Below are 17,622 nucleotides of genomic sequence, written 5' to 3'. Positions count from 1 at the left end.
AGATCAGCTTTTGCAGCATGTTTTTCCTTTCCAGCACTCGTCCGTGGGACGCTGAGGCTTGTCTCGTTCAGTTTGAGAAGGATGGAGTGATTCAGACTCAGGAGAAAATGCAGAGACAACACAACGGGCTTTCTTACAACCACAGCTGGACCAGGCAACACAAGGTGAACTACAGATTAAAGTCAGCACAGAGTGCTCACCCACACACAAGCTTTGTTTTGGCTTTTTTTTTAAATATGATTAATAGAATAGCATGAACAGAACAGTCCTAGAAAATTAGTCAGACTGAACTGCCCATTTGAGATTCTAAAGACAGGCTTTTTTCCTGTTTGGTTTTTCCCAAATAATAATCCACTTATATAACCAAAAAAAAACTGTTTTATCAGTCTGTAATTAGTGTGAATGCTGTAGACTTTGTGCAACTTGAAGTTTTACCACATTCTGCTTGTTTAGGACATTACAGCTATGTTTTTTGGTATTGACATGTCCTGTGGTTTATGAAATATTCAGCTTTTTCTGATGTTTTTGTGACCCATTGTAATGAATAGAACATGCCATAACTTCTAAAACATTCTGCTAAAATCTTTGCTCTTTTCAAAACTAATTACTTCCATGTACTTTTAGCTAGAAACACCATTCATATTTTATAATGTAGTCATGTCATTCATCTACTTCTGTTTATTTCAGCTTTTTCATATCTTCCGCAGGTTTCATAAAACCCCTCTTCAAGTTTTTGTTTGCATTTTGCTCAATCTTCAGAAAAGAAAGCTAGCCCACTCGCTCTGAGGTTTCCCAATCTAACCCTTGCAACCTTAATTCCAACCCTAAAGAAGCTAGCTTCAGCTTTTTAGATCATTTTAGATTATAAGCCATTATAAGCCAAAAGTTTTCACTCTTCTTCTATGGTTTTTCTATTTAGGTTTTACAGGCTCTTTTTACATTATTCTGCTGCTTTTGTCTATTTCTTAGATTTCTGCAAATCTTCTGCATTTGACTTTTCACTAAAATAGGAACAGTATTCGCACTGCATTTTCACAGAAAATGCAAATTATTCTAGTTTTCTCTTAGTTTTTATGCATTAAAAAGAGGAAACACATACATTATTTACAGGCGGAGGTAAATGGGAAGCACAGGAAGGCCAGCAGCCAGCCGTCTACTTGTAGCCAGAACACTGAGAGCAGCAGCACCACTCCAGAACCAACACATGAGTCTTCTGACAATGAAGGTGAGGGTTCATTTGCACACAAGCCAGAGAAGCTTTGTATAATCTCTTGTAAATTCAGCCACTGGTTTGCACCACGAATTAATTATTATTTGTTTGTTTTGTGTAGCAGTTGAAATCTTCATAACAGAGGTTGCCAGAGAGAAGTCGGATTATTGATTTTGTAAATATTTACTGTAGAGGTTTAAATACATCGACAGATCTTAACTTAATCTTAGAAAAACATGTTTATTGAATGTGTAACAAAAATATGTCTCTCATAGAAATAATAATTTTATTCCACCTATACTTATGTCGCTAATGATGTAAATACTTTATGGTGGTGTTCTGCACCACATGAATTAATTTATTTTCTGTATATTTGGATTGTGTAAGTTAACCAATTAGATGTTATCACAACTCTGCTTGAGGAGCAACCAGTCCATGAAAGGTACTGAACAATTTTATTTAGATCTTTACCGCATATTAACTGCAAATTTGGACAAATAAATATATGTTAATATTTATATTTTTGACTAAGAAATTCTTATTTTTTTATAATTTACTTTGACTTGTATAAAAACTAACAAATGTAAAAATGTAAAGATATTCTGTACATCTTTAAAAACAGAAAATGAGAAACAGGTCCTGACTGGGGTGCAAAGGAACATCAATTAAAAAATATTATAGACTTTTATTTAAATATTCAAAAACTGGATGATTTAAGGAAATTTTCAGTAGTAACCTTAAATATTTTTCTAACAAGAAGTATGATGATAAACACAAGTAACTATGAAATATGACTGTTGTTCCCTGTTTCAGGCATTTTGAGTTACTTTATATTTAAACATTTAATATTACAGGTGATTTAAAATTTAGAGTTCAAAAATAATTACATGAATCAAATTGTGTCGTTCAAAGGTTTTCATTTTTCTTCATCTTTAAGCTTCGTAGAATAAGCTTTAATGTTTCATTCTCATCTGTGTTTTCTACCCAGGCTTCTCCAGCCAATGCGCTCGCTGCAGTAAAGAGGTGAAGGACATTGCTCTGATCGAGGCCTCCATCACATCCATACAGAGGACGCAGCAGGATATTCAAAGGTCAGAAAACCGCATTGCACTTTAGTGAATGAAATCTTAATGATTTATCTGAAAACCAGTTAAAACAGACATTTCTGTCACTGGCAGATTTAGATTTAAAATTACTTCAATTCAACCAGTAAGTTTGATTCTATCAAGAAATTAAATGACCAACTCTAGGAAGATGGTAGCACTTTGCAGAACGAATGTCAACTTTACAAAAAAAAGTGTTATTAAGCAATAATGATAGAAACCATCATCTATATGTAATAAGCTCCAAACCTTTTGAAGACCTCCTGGCCGTCCCCCTAAAGTTCGTCTCCCTGCTCAGATTCAAGTCGGGAATTTGGCCGAGCCACTTAAAAATATGAATATTAGTCCCAGTTAGAAGAAACATGTTGGTAAAGTTAAAAGATTGCTTTAAGGTAGGACTGTATGATGCTACTGCGACAGACTGGTGACCTGTCCAGGGTGAACCCCGCCTCTCGCCCGGGACGCAGCTGGAGATTGGCACCAGCAACCCTCCCGACCCCATTTAGGGAAGAAGGGTGTAAAGAAAATGGATGGATGGATGTATGATGCTAGGAAAGCATGTGATTTTATTGTCTATTGGTTTTGGGTTCTTTTCTATTAGAAGTGATTTCCTAATGACTTCTACACATTACTATCATTTCACCTTGTAAAACATTTTTCCTTCTGCTTCCAACAAGCATCACTAAACATGTTACTGACACAGAGAACCTCAATACCTTTGCACTTTGTTAATTAGCTAATATTTATCGCAGTCCAGGCTGTTCTTTGTGATACTAATATTGCTGCTAGTGCTATTGTGTTACCAGTAGATTAGCAATATAAAATGTGTTAATATAACTGTTTAGGACTTGTTACAGGAGCTGTAATTGAGAAACTCTTAACCCAGTTGACCTCTGTTTGTAGGAACCTGGCGGCTCTGGGTCGCCAGCTGTCTCGGCAGAGGCAGACAGATGACGGCATGTCCTTAACCGGCCGTCACTGCCTCATCCTCTGCGTTCTGCTCCTCTCCCAGCTTCTCCTCAACTACGTCTTCACCTGAGCCAGCTCCTACGGGAGAAGTTTCCCTCCAGCGCCGGTCTGGCTTTAAAGCTTCCAAGAAAAAGCACACAGACTCCGATCACGCCGACAGAGACCTCAGATCATCGCTCGGAGGGAAACTTGCTCCCTTTTGTGTCCTTCATAGGAGGAGGAGCACAGACTTTATAGCAATAAACACAGCCACAACAACCGTCTGTCAGTCACCTGCAGAGAGGAACGGCACCTCCTAGCGTAGCCAGACTGAAACAGCACCGGCACCCGCGCACTTTGGACAGGAAAGGGATATTATGAGCACGACTAGAAAAATGAAAAACGTGGAAAGATTTTGATAAAAGAAATGACAGAGAGGATGTTTTCACCATTCCCTAGTGTCTTTTTTTATACATATCTATATATATATATATTGCCCTGCAATACTGTTCATCTGTGAGCGTGCCTCTGTATGTGTGATGTGGGTATTATCAGTAGGCCCTATGGGCACAAGCAGATCACGTCTTGGACTTCTCCTGCTTCCCTTCCACTCCAGACTTTGGGCCTTAATAATGAAGCCAAAAAGAGGAAAAGTACCAGAAATAATTATAGAAATGAAGAAAGAACATCTTCAAAACAGTGCAATTGTGTATTTTATTTTTTTTTTTTTTTTGTATCAATGTTCACTCAAAAACACTCTGTCTCATCTTTTTAATGATGATTTTACCAAAACAGTATTTATGATCCGAAAGGACAAAGAGTACTTGTTTACAGGGAAAACTGGATGTGCTTTCTGTGACACATCGGAAGCGAAGGATAAAAGATGATAAGGCAGGGCAGCGAGCCAAACAGAGTGTCTTTATATTTGTGTGCCTGCTGTATCTGAAGGAATGGTAGATGATGTTGGTCTTGGCCACTAACTAGTGTGTACAATCAGTCACCGCTTGTGAAGGAAGGAACACAGGGAAGCATGACCATATGAGCCTAAGAGAAGGGATTTCTGTGTGCATTTTGGTCTTCACCACCTGCAAATGACTGTCTTAGATGTAAACAGTAACAAAAGACACAAAAAGAAAAAAAAAAAAAAAAAAGAGTTTTCACTTTGAATCAGTTTGTATATATTTGTCGGGTTTCGAAGAGATTTGAGAATGTATTTATTAGGAGATTCACCGTGTCTTCACAAATTCAATACAAAGGACCTGGAACAACAATCGCTCTCTGACGGTTGGTCAGTTCGTCCACTTGTGTGCTTGAGTGTGATTGAGCACATCTTCTCGTGTTTTCTACTCTACTACCATGTTGTAGGGATTCTACAGATATTTTCTTCTTGTATGGAACAAAATGACACACCTTGGTAATGTTTTCATTGATATGTTGGATACTGTAATACTACAGTAAACATGTTTTATCCCTGGAGCTCTCTGTGTGAACATCACTTGACACGCAAACTTTTTCTGTAGATGTAAGTTGTTCTTTTACTAACTATCCACCAGATGGCGATACATTCATGCACAAAGTCAGATCTCCGTGGGACTGAAAAACACTTTTCACACAACTTCCCATAGCATAAATGAATCATCATTGGAAAACAATTGACCACATTTTAGAGACATAAGTCTTAAACACTTTTTATCTGCATGTTGACACTTTTTTCTTTAGCCTCCACTAGTCCACTTCTCTCTCTTTTTTTTTTTTTTTTTTACACCCGGAAGTACTCAGTATCCTCTGAGATGCAAGCTAAGGGCAGATGAGAGAAAATCAAAAAGCAGAATCCACTCAAAGAGCGTCAAAAATTGGTGGAGACCAATAGTTCAATAACAGAAGATAGTTTAGCTTACAGAAAATAAAAAAGCAGGAAGAAACTACAAGTTTGAACAGTATTTGAGCTAAATTATTGCTATCTTGCTTTGTACGTGTATTTAGTTCAAATAATATTTAACACTTTGAGTTTTTTAAACTTAAAATTGAACCCAGTCTTAAAGTTCTTGAGAAATGTTGATTTTCTTAGAACATTCTGGAAGAAGATTCTGAAGTAGTCTCTCATTACTCACTTACAGAACATCACTTTTGAGCTGACCTCATACTTAAAGGTAAAACCATGTAATTTACAAAAATAAAACTCTAAAACATGAAACTATTTTTTATCGCTCATATATGAAGTAGCTCAAACAGCTAGTATGAGGACATTTCCAAAACGTTTTAAACGGTGGTGCAGAGGTGAAGCACAACCCACATATGGAGGCCTTACATCCCAGTTAAGATCTGGGAACCAGAATGGGAACTGGGAACTCGTTAGCCGCTTTCCTGTCTGACCACTCTCAAATAAATGCTACAACAGCTGATAAAATGTTTACCCAATAGAAGTTGTAACAGAACAGAAACATGGATATTTGGACCATCAGTGGTTTTTGTGTCAACTGCTGGAACGCCCAAATTCTTTAAAAATCCCAGAGAAGTGAAGCACTAACATTTGCAGTAAATAGTAGCAAGCAGCAAATATTTCCCAGTGTCGCAAGACTGAGGTTCCAATCTACATCTCGGCTATGATTGACGTGTTTACTGATTGGCCCTGAAAAGAATGTGATCAGATGCAGACACATTGTATCCACACGAAGCTGCCTCAGATCACCAGAGTTGCTCCCTCTCTCCTTCCTGCTCTGCTGGAGGACAAGCCCAGACAAGTCCTCTGTCTCCGCCTGCCGCCTGCCTCTGAGCACGGCTCGGTCCATTCCAGACACGCCTGAGCCGCAACAGAGAGTCGTCCCACACAGCAAACATCCAGCCTGAATCCTTCTGCCCTTCAGCCAAAACAAGCATCACGCCTCACTGCAGCTGGCCTCGCACTTGCTTACCTGGGGAGAAAAAACAGATCAACGGTTTGCAGAGGACATTGAACACAGAGTACAACAGTTTGTATGAGTGGAGCTTACAGATATTTTGACCTATAGCACCAATTTGTACCACTTGGAAATATTTGATTAAAAAAAAACAAACAAAAAAACCCCAAAAACCGGATACATTGTTGCCTTTCTTCTGGCTTAGCTATACTCAAAATGATTTTTTTCGTCTTGAGTCAGTAAAAAGGCCAATTTATAACAATAATTATAGTAAAGTTACATATACTAGAAAAAATATATTCCTCATAATTTTTAAAGGTTTTATAATCTGAGTAATTTAGGTGTTTGTCAGTTCTTCTATTAGTTTTCTAATTTTATCTGTAAATCCTTATCTTAATGAAATCTTCTTAAAGCATTGCCACTTTTCTGGTGACATCACAACAGAAATACATCAACTCACAAGAGCGCTGTTGATTACTTTTAATTCAATCACAGATTTGTCCTTCAATTATGTTTTTTTTTTTTTCATTTTTATTAATTGTATTGGGAGCTGCTAAATATTCTTGAATTGTTCCTGCTTTGTTTTGATGGTAATCTAATGACACTTTTAATATAAAGTTGACATCATTCAAAATGTCTTTCTTATGACAACTTGACATTAGCCAAGAAATCATGATCTGACATAAATTTGTTATAAAAGTATTACTGATTAAACTTTAGCTTTAATAACAGAAAGCTACATAATTATTAAAGTTTAATCAGCTTTGTCAACTTTGTATTAAAAGTGTCATGATTTACCGAATGACACTTTATGACAACAGTCATAAATAGTCATGAAGACTTACTCATGTTTATGACGGCGTCATGACAGTCTTATTCACAACCCGTCAAATAAAGTGTTACCGCATTTATTGTAAAAGGTGCTTAAAGAAAACAGCATTTTTTGTGAAATCCATACCTGGAAATGCAGACTTCTTAATCATGCTTTCACAAACGATACTTTTATTGAAGACAAACTCAGAAGTGGCTGGCTGTCTCTGCCATGTCTGGACAAAGCAGGCTAAGTTCCAACACAAGGTTACCAGACAAATGCTGGACCTTGTGTCAAATAGTGCATTTTTATAATACAGTTTGTGAATTCTTGAAACTTTTTTTTTTTCTATTTGTAAATGCAACAAAAGTGCATTTTAGGTGCTTTCATTTAGACTTTGTCTTTAGAGTATTTTAGATTGATTAAGACCAGTTTGTAAATCAATAAGCTGGTTTTAAATGTCTTTATGAATGTGGATAAAGTGCATACCGATATTGAACCACCATCAGAAATAATGGACAAACAGTCTGGTACTCTTTTGGTGCCGGGTTTGTTCTGTGTTCCTATGAAAGGAGAACGTGAAAGAGTAATGCACGGAATGAATTTTGAGATCATCCACATACGTTAGCATTATAATGACTGCTAGATGTTTCATTGTAACGTCCACCAGTCAATGAAACTGCTGAATGTTACAGCAGTTTCATCCAAGTTTGATCCTCGATAAGTTCAGGAGCAAACCCGACTTGTCAGTCAAGTTTAATTCTTTTTATGAATTACATATTTCTTTGACAGGCAGGAAGTTTGAATCTAGAGTTGAGGCTAAAATACCTCGAGTCTATCCAAAACCACAGACACATTCCTTTCTGCGTATCGGTTTCTGTCTCAGGTATTCTTGGTCGTTTGCTGGGTATCTGCTTTTTTACGCACCAATGACTCTTTCTCTAAAGCTGATGTAATTGAGAAGACTCTCATTCTTTATCAAATGCTAAACCAAGAAGAGTTGACAATATTTTACTCCATTGTCTGTGACTCCAATTAAAAAAATGTCACTTAAAATACTGCAATGGAAGTACTTTTCTATTGACCTGGACTCCAAAGTAATAATCTTTCCTGAAGCTTTTGTGCTATTCTAGAACCTCAAATGAGTTTTATGAACTAAGAGAATTTAAATCTATTTGGACATTTTTCCCCCACTACCACTTCAAAAACATTTGGTACCGTAGGTATTAATTTATACTTACTTATTTGAGAATATGTTGTCCAAAAATTGTTTTTGTACTTTAATTGAAATAATTCTAATCCAAATTTCAACAGTATATTTTTGAAATGAACTTAGGTGTGGCATGTTTTATTTACCTCCTCAAAGCCCTGTAGCTTTTTACGCTGTAATGTCTGTATAATCAAGAACAGAGGAAAAATACAAAATACCAGACAGAGAAACTCTTCATGAGTCATTGGTGCTGCGTTATTCTTTGTGATATTTTTCATAGATTTACTTAACAATTGTAATAAATGTAACGGAAAGTAATTAAAAAGATCAGCCAATCAGGCTCTTGTGGTGGTTTGATGTCTGCCTCCTCAGTACCATCTCACTCTGAAGTGGCCAATTTCCGTGCAGAGATAATAAAATCCCACTTCCTCTTTCTTTACATTTAAGTTGAGTCATTAAAAATAAACTGATGTTTGAAGGGTGACTCACAAAGTCTCACCGTTCAAAAGGAAAACCCTTTGAAACTGTGCAATTATTTGTGGCTGTCTGTTGCCATGCCAATAAACAACATCCTTTGAGTGAGTTACAAAGACTAGAATGGGGGGAGGTCATTGTGTGGAGGCAGGAAGGTGTAACATGTTGTAAATAAGAAAAAGAAGATTTCCTATCCACTGTTTATAGATCATGTGGGAGGTATGAGCCTTCACAGGAGATGTGCTTAGTTTCCAGGGTGTCACGCTTTGACTCGTTGCTGTGCTGCTAACGCTGCCCGTCTTGGAGACTGCCATATGGAGCTGCTGCTCATGTCGAGGCTTGTCCAGAAACTCTCATCTGACTGTACCACTGACTGGGGCAAGCAGGGAGTTGATTAGAGGGTGGTCACCACAACCCTACTTAAAGCTGGAGCAGGCTTAGCAAACAGCATCAGCTGTGGAAAAAGACAGACAGGATTAATAATACAAATCACAGCAAATCACAAAAACCAAAACCTTAGAAGATGGAAAAGCACCAAGATCCCAAAGAGCAACTAGAGAAGTTATGCAAAATCAAAGTCTCAATGGGCATCAGTAAACGAGACTCACAATGTGCGTGAACTTCTTTTGAGGTATCCATCGATCCACCGTCCGGACTTGATGCTGGTGCCTATCTCCAGCGGTTACTGGGAAATTACCTGTCACTGTGGACAGGTCAGGCAACACAGAGACAGACGGGACAAACAACCACGCACACATGCATACACCCAAACCTAATGAGAGTTTAGAAACACCAATTAACTAAACAGTCATCTGTTTGGACTTTAAAACAAAGAAGCTTACAAAGCATCCATTGGGCTTTCTTAAATTGTTTTATCTAAGAGTATTTAAACCTCTCGACTCAAAGAAAGTAGTAAAAAAAAATACCCTAAAGAAATGTCTCTCTCATTATTCTTGGTTTTTAGAAAATAGAAATAATTTTGGAAATCCTATTTGACTTTAAACAGGAAAGGTTGAGTCTAATTTAATGTCAGTAAAAGATAGACTGTGTCTTTTTATACAGTGTGTGTATTTATCTGTGCTAGCTGTATATACTGTAAATCATAATTTTACTAGCCTGCCATGAAAAAATTATAAATTGCATTGCGCTACACAATGAAGGACTTGGTTCAGACTTTCTATAGAAGTCTTTGTCACTTGGGCCGTGTCCTTGGCAGTGAGATCCTGACCCCAGTTGGAGTAGGATTATATGAGTATGTGTGTGTATGTAACACTACCACTGTGTGCACACTGTATGTCGTCTGTCCACTCAAGCTCTTCCACCCATCGGCCCGGATTCCAGCGGACCTCCCTGCTTGGGAGTTGAAGGGGTGTTGAGGTTGGAGAGCAGGCTTTGAAAGAGGCTCCAGTGACTCATTACCCAGCAATCCACCCAGTCGTCATGTCCTCTACACCCTCCAAACATCTACTTCCTTGCTCCATCTCAGTCCCCTTGCTTCTTGTCCTTTGGCTCGGGTAGCTGGCACAGATGCGTATGTTCACTGTTGGTGGACTGAAGAAAAGAGACTCTGTCTCAGGAAGCTCCATGTATGTGTGCACACTCACGTGTGCTGTCATGAACTAGGCATGCCAACGTCACGTAAAATACATTTCAGCTGACTCTGCTCAGTTTCGTTCCCTTGTTTCCTTTGGGGGATTTCAGGAAAGCTGCACCAACATCTCACGCGAGATAAATCCCAATCCTGAACTTCCTGCAAAGAGCAAAGTAGACAAGCTGCAATGCCACCGAGACAGATTGTACGCTGGGCTCTCGCTTGATGTCGTTTCAAATTAGTCTGAAGATGGACGAAAAGCCTGCAGCCTTTTTCTGATGTATTAAATGTGAAACGTAAAACAGAGAATAGAAGGAAGCATGGCATTGAACCAGTCCAGAGAAGGGCACAATATTACGTTGTTGTTGTAATTCAGACCTCAACTAAATTGATTTTTTTTTGCTTTAAACTTGACATTTTTACTAATTTTAAAAACAAAAAATCTTTATGTTAACACATCTCATATTCGGTAACTTACACTACTTTGTCAGACTAAAACTGAAATTGAAAATAGCAAGTTAGCAACCTAGTGGCTTTAATCAGGGATTAAACACCATTTTGATAAGCCCACCGTTCTGCATTAAAATGTTTTCTTCATTGGTCTCATGTAAAACTATAATCTTAAATGTAGCTGTAAGAGGAAACTCACCAGAAACAAAGGCTTGAAAACATCAGTCCATAATTAATTTCTGTGGTATGCTTCACTTCCTGAACTGAGTTACTTAAATATATTAACATTCTAATTTATTGAATAGGATTACATCTTTCTGGATTATTTCTAAACATTCGGATATCTAGCTGATACATGTTTGCTTTTCTGAAGAGCGTTTTAAGTGAGGTTTCTAACTTGATTTATTTTTAACCTCCCGTGAAGCTGCTGCCTTTGTGGCGGAAGGTTGTTTCTGTGCTCGTTATCTGTGAACACAGAGGAGCTTTGTGAGTGGCACTGCTTCTTGGGAAAGACCCTTGAGACATGATGAACAACACTTCCTCGTTTTTCATCCTTAAGTTGTCCTGTTTCCTCTTGCTGCAGGGGAGCTTATTTGAAACAGAAACTAATAGCTGGTGTTGCCATAAATTCTTAAAATATAACTCAGCTATATATAGTGTATGTTTTTAATGTTTTTTTTATTTTTATAATGGACCAATTTGAGTTTTTAGAAGAAATTCCAAAAATAGTCTGGTGTTTACCAGCCCGGTAAATCCAGAATCTTGTTCTGTGCTTTTTGCTTTGTACAGAAGGTCTGGGCTCTGGGCTACTGAAAAATGATTGCTTCCTGGAGGCTTGGACTCTGTTGAAGTTTGAAACTTTACCCAAACCCTAACATTTGTCTTTGATGTGATGTATGCACCAGTTTGACGCCATGTAGCTTACAGGAAGTTGCCTGTGCTGTAAACATCCCTCACTGACTGAGAAGGGAGAAGTGTGGAGCCGAACGATTCGGCTGCTGATGTTAATTCAGTACTTGGAAGCGTGACCAACATGAGCAGAAAACTAATGTCATCATTTACAACTTCTTCTCCTTTATGTCGATTGGCCCTGGTCTATCAGAGTAATCCAAGTGAATGGGAGAAAACCCAGACTGAGCTGTGAAGCAAGACTTGAATCAGATCGAGTCTCATAGGGCCAGGTTGGGACTTTGCCTGAATGACTCCTTGGCAAGGTGATGAGGAACCAGGAGAGCTCTTGGGGAAAACATTTTAAAGACATAAAATTATACTCGGGGCCAAAAATCAACCACTGATTTGAATGAAAAAACATAAAAATATAAAACTGGGAATTTTTATATTTGATCAGTTTCCTGTTGTTCAAACCTTCCGCTCTCTCCATTCTTTAAAGATCAACCTACGCAGAGTGAAGGTATCCAACCTCACACACCCAACAGGCAGTGATTAAATACTCTGTGATCTCTATTACTAAGTCAGCCCTGTGAGCTCTTCTGTGACTGATGGAGACATTTGTTGTTTCAATAATGTGCTGTGAAAGTGATCATAGAGTCGGTTACCACGCGGTGAGACAGAACAGCGGATGTGGGAATGCTGGAATGCGTTGTGTGAAAAGCTGCTCTCTTATGGAGGGACTGTCCCACTTCCTACACACCGTCTTGTGTTCCCATTAAACCGAGAATTACTTTCACAGACATTTTATAACTGATATGGTTTAAAACATAACTTTACCCAAAGGTTTAACCTGAGAACTGAGACATTTTGGACAGATTATGACATGTGATAGAACGTTCCTGATGTTTTCATTAATTTCTAGTGTACTTAATAATTTATATTATAACTTTTCTCAAGGTCTGAGCATGTAGAAGGAAGGATCACTGGCAATTCCTCTTCCTCCCAGGGCATCCGGAGGCTAAGGTCTTTTCTTATGTTGTATTCTGTACATATTCTGCATTCTGTGCACTGTACCCATATCAACCCACAACTTTCCTCTAGGATTTGTGGCTTTGGGCTGGGTATGGCCAGGAAAAGAAGGTGGATTTTCATTCTGTTGAGCCATTTTTGTGTTGTTAGGCCATACTTGTTGAATCTTTGTACTGTATGAAGAACTAATAACGACCCATTTTCAGTTTTCTATCATGGACTATCAGATTTATTTTCAACTGTCTTTTAAAAGAAGAGCAAGCCCACAGCATCACAGGTCATCCACTGCTCTAAGTATGAGAATGAATTCCAACATATGCATTTTTTGTTTTATTTTTTTATTGGATTTAAAAAAAGACAAGAAATTCTTGCCATCCTCCTCACTAACAGTGATTGTGAGGGAAATAAGCCTTGTTTTTTATTTTCATGTCTTTTGGATTTGAGAAGCTGGGTCTGTTCTAAGACAGCAGACCTCAGTGCAACCATGAGGAAATGGGAAGTCATGTATTTCTAATTAAAAGTACCTGAACATAATGATCAATTGTTTACCTTAAATAATAAACCCAAATTAAATGTTGAACTTTTTGAAATTTTTCAGGGAGACACGTTGCTGCTATTGGAATGATTTAAAAAAAAAAAATTATTTAATTTTTTATGAAAGGCATCACAAGGTCCTTTGTACACATTTTCAACAGCACATCTTTGAAAGTATTTTATAGGCTACAAGCAACATTACTGAACAGATTCACACTTGTTCTTTGTAAATAAAAAAAATGTTTGAACAACTAATCTATTATCTGTTACCTTAATTTAAAAAATGTTAATCTAATTTCCATTTGGGATTGAGGCATTTTGTAATTGAATTGAATCGATAATCTCTTGGCCTTTTTCATTAAAAGCAGCATGTGGACTCTCTCAAACTAGCTGTCAGTGTTAACTTTTGGAAGGATATTTTTCTTTAGCAAAGACCAGTTGTATGACTGGAAACCATTTGGTTGATTGCTGATGAAGGGACTAGGATCCCTGATGATAATCTGATAATTCCTGTGATGCTGCTTTCCCAGCTGTTGCACTGGAGAATTCCTCAACCCATTTTTCTCCTCTCAGCAAACTCATCCAATTCTTCTGGTTAATAATTTCACTCTCTGTGCTGCAATGTTTCCGTCCCTTAATGAGGCCATTTATCTTTTCTTTTCCATCCTCCCAACCTCATGCAATATCTGCTCTGGACTCATTTCCTCTCACTCTGATAACGGCTCTGCACCCAGGGTCATCATTACAGGTTATTACAGCCATTTGTTTCACCTGCAGGGCCTTGTCAGGCCAAGTTGATCAGGTTACTGCCTCATTAGCTGGATTGGAAATTTGATTCTCCGTACAAGAACTCGCAATCTGCTGGTGCTAAGTTTCACCAGCATTTTGGGGTTTATATAACAGTAATCATGGCCCCGCAGTGATTTGAATCAAACTTATCTACAGGCTTACATCAGACCAGACGGGGAGATTTAATGCTTTTGTAGACGGTTTGTGGTCATTTCTTCTCACACCCACTCAGACCGGTGCTTGTAACTCAACCTCCCCTCTGGAGCCGAGACTCTGATCTCTCAGAGCAGATCCAGACCTGAACTCCAGCTGCTGCAGTCTGCCTCTGTGAGCCACAATACTCTGTGAACATGCTGAAGGATGACTTCATCTAAATGCAACCACAGACTCAAGTTTGGCTGAAGATTTCTGCATCTGTATGTGAAGGGTTTTCACAAATTGTTGGAGCATATTTTTAATTCTGAAGAAACACAATTGTAATTTTGGTAAAAGCTGAACTTTTAATGCGAATTTCACTGTTTTTATTTTGGTTATTTTTCTTTCTCATTGAAAGTACTCTTTGCTGCTTCCCTGCATTATTTGCTCTATCAAGGGAAACACAGAAGTCCTGAGCCAGAAGTACTTTAATACAGAAGAGAAACAATAGTTCCCAGAGTTGAAGGCAGCATGGGTTCAGTTAACATAGGCCATAATTAGAAGTTAAAATTATTGTGTAAAAATTATCTATACTAACTAAAAATAGAAAGCTACGTTGTGTTGTGAAAAATTTAAGTTTGCAATTTAGTTTTTTTCTTGAGATGCATCTTTTAATCAAAAGTATACATAGTTCAGCAAGACAATGCCAACCTGCATATTCTGAATGTTTCGCTGCACCATGACTCTATGGTTTAAAGCGCTAAAAATGGCTTCTCTGCAGACTGCTAACTCTAAACAAATGGAAAGACAAAACAAATCAGACGGTAAATAGCGGAGCTGCTTTAATCTTGGGTCTTCGGTGTCGGTATCTACTTTTCAGCCTTCGAAATGTACAATAAAAGCAATCAGAAATATTCTCTCAAAGTCCAATTCAAAAGCTGGATTTTGTTATGGACTTAGTGAGGCCGTAACACTGACCACTGACACTGATCTCCGCTGACTTCCTGCTTCCCGAGGCTGCAGAATAGCACGAGGAGCTCGTTCATCCCAGGCCCTCCACCCCCACGCCGCTCAGACATTCCTGACAGCGTCTCCTCTCCACGGCTGAGGCTTCGGTCCCGACAGCTGGCTCTGAGGCAACACGATCCCCACTCACCAGGGAGACCCCCGGCAGTATTTTGTATACACTGAATGTTTGCTGCTTGTGTAGCATACTGATCTCTATCAGATATACACGTGGCTTAGGTAAAAGTAGGTGTTAAACTGAAAAGAGTTTGCTTTTAAAGTGTTGTGAACTGATTCAGTGTATAGAAAACCCATTGCTTTATTTTCGTTATATGGAACGTCGTGGATGCAGAGAAATGAAGTTTATTAGATCAGATTAAACATTTTTAGGGGAAAATCAACCAAACATACTTGAAATATAGTTTGCCATTTGTGGAACAGTGTGTTATGATCGGTTTTTGACAATGTTTTGTTATTTTTCTGTAAGTTAGGACACAATCAAGATAAAGCCCACGGTTCCAGAAACAAGCTCACATGCCTCTGGTGACGTCATCGTAAAGACATGACGTAGTAGTCTCTTTAGTTGGTAAATTTGAATTTTTCTTGGGTTGCTCTATATTTTATTTCTTCCAAGTTGTTCGCTAATTTTGTGCATTTATGCAGGAAAGCATTTGAACTCTATGTGAGAGCGCTGCATAGATCTCAGATAGCTTTGGTGTCCATAAATTGTACGGAAAAAATATCGTAACTCCTTGAGGCAATATTAGTAGAAGCTGGCATTTACTCATTTTACAAACTTTAAACAGTCAGTTCAGATAAAGTGCTGGAGAATATCACTGTAATAGATGCTGAGGGCATCATCAGAGTCAAAGTCACCAGTCACTATGTTTACAAAAGTCACCGGATTAACTTGATTCTTGTGGCTCTTTTTATTCTAATTACGCAAAATTTGCAGTTTATGTCTCCTTTTGAAAATACTTTTCTTTTTTTTAGCTTGTGATACTTTCAGTGTTCATTGGTTCTCAAAAAAACACACTCGCAGTATTTTCATTGGAATTTATTTTCTCACCGTTGTCAACTGCTGAGAAAACACTTAGAAAAATTTGATGTCATAGTCACACATGTGATGCGACATTCTGGCTCCAGTGTTGCTGAAATTCCTCGGGTTTGCCCCAATGACCGCGAATGAATGGACGCACACAGATAACGATGAGTACATGAGGAATTTTCTCCTTGTGATTCGGCAGAGAGGCGAAAACAAACATGGTTGTCATGGCCGCAGACAAATGTGACGGCTATTTTGTGGATACGATGAGCGGAGAATATTTGTTCATTTTATGTGTTGGTTTCATGGGTAGCATGGCTCACCACCCAGGGTGCCGTTTTGTCCAGGGGATGGCCACAAGCATTTTGGGAAGAAAAAAATTTGCTTTCTTTGAAACACAGATTATTATTTTGAAAAAAACAAACAAATTATTATCATCTCTTTCTGCCACATGAACACAATATTGTGCTTGAAAACGTAAAGACCAAAAAACATTTACACGGGCATGTGACTGTAAGCTGTATCGCATAACATTAATATCAAAGCATATTTTCAATTAGACAAAAAAGCCTGATTCTTTTACTTCTCTAAAGCAAAAACATCAGGCTTTAAATTAATTGTACATTTTTCATTAACCAACGGTTCTAATGACAAAATAATCTATTCCATTTCATAGTATATGATTAAAAGTTAGTGTGTTTTGTGGAAAAGTATCTATGTTCGAACTGAGGCCACAGGCAGTGCTCAACCAGGGAACCATTCACGGCAGCATGCTGTTCACAATTTCTAGAAACGAGACAACCTTTGCTTAGATTAAGAAATGGGAATCATTGTTGCGTAGAAAGTTTGAGTTTTGGTCCAAATCTTAGAGTCAAGAAGTTTTTTTACCTCTGAAAATGTGGTGAGCCAGACCCGGCTGCAGTGTTGGGTCTGGCAACCCAACCCTACACCTATGACCTGAGGAGGGTGCGTCTAAATTAGGTAAATTCTCAGGCGTTTGCTCACCTGAGTCATGCCTCACAGCCGGCATACTTACAGAAACGTATTCAAGTAAACCAAGCCCATCAATAGCGCCTCTCTTAGATGACTTCATTCCTGAGGATTGACAAAGCGGTGCATTATCGCCGGCCTTTTCAGCTTGTTGTAACGTCTAAAGCTCTCTTATGTCACTGGGCTGTTAACACGACCCTAATCTTGAAGAGGCTGTTTGTAATTAGAGCATCCGCTGAGACCTTGCTTTACGTCCTCCTCTGTTTGGGTTTAGAAGGCTTCTGTTTACATAAAGCCTTAGTGTTGTGTCCTATTGGCGTCAGATTAGACTCTGACTGGAAGAGCGAGTTAGGAAATAACTCAGTTCAAAAGCGACTCAGAGATTAGAGGTTTTTACACTGTAAGGAAAGGGTTTACAGGAAACAGAAAGAAGCCCTCATCATCATCATCCTCACGCAGAAATGAGTCATCATGCACACCTGGAAAAACTTGTGAGGGAAGTGAGTTTAG

The 17,622-nt window shown here is 38.3% G+C and overlaps 1 protein-coding gene across 1 annotated transcript in view; it reads left to right on the top strand.

Annotated features, from left to right (window-relative positions):
* The window catches only part of osbpl5 (oxysterol binding protein-like 5), a 39,361-nt gene extending 34,624 nt beyond the window's left edge, over positions 1-4,737 (top strand). The window contains exons 20-23 of the mRNA XM_044124953.1: positions 35-164; positions 1,111-1,225; positions 2,199-2,301; positions 3,217-4,737. Coding sequence (XP_043980888.1) covers positions 35-164; positions 1,111-1,225; positions 2,199-2,301; positions 3,217-3,352 — 484 coding nt within the window. The 3' untranslated portion in view covers positions 3,353-4,737. The remainder of the gene's footprint in view (positions 1-34; positions 165-1,110; positions 1,226-2,198; positions 2,302-3,216) is intronic.
* The last annotated feature ends 12,885 nt before the right edge of the window (positions 4,738-17,622 follow it).

This window comes from Gambusia affinis, linkage group LG08, assembly GCF_019740435.1.
Source record: "Gambusia affinis linkage group LG08, SWU_Gaff_1.0, whole genome shotgun sequence".
Taxonomy (NCBI): domain Eukaryota; kingdom Metazoa; phylum Chordata; class Actinopteri; order Cyprinodontiformes; family Poeciliidae; genus Gambusia; species Gambusia affinis.
Note: the sequence above shows the minus strand (reverse complement) of the source record. Positions and strands in the feature narration are given on the sequence as shown.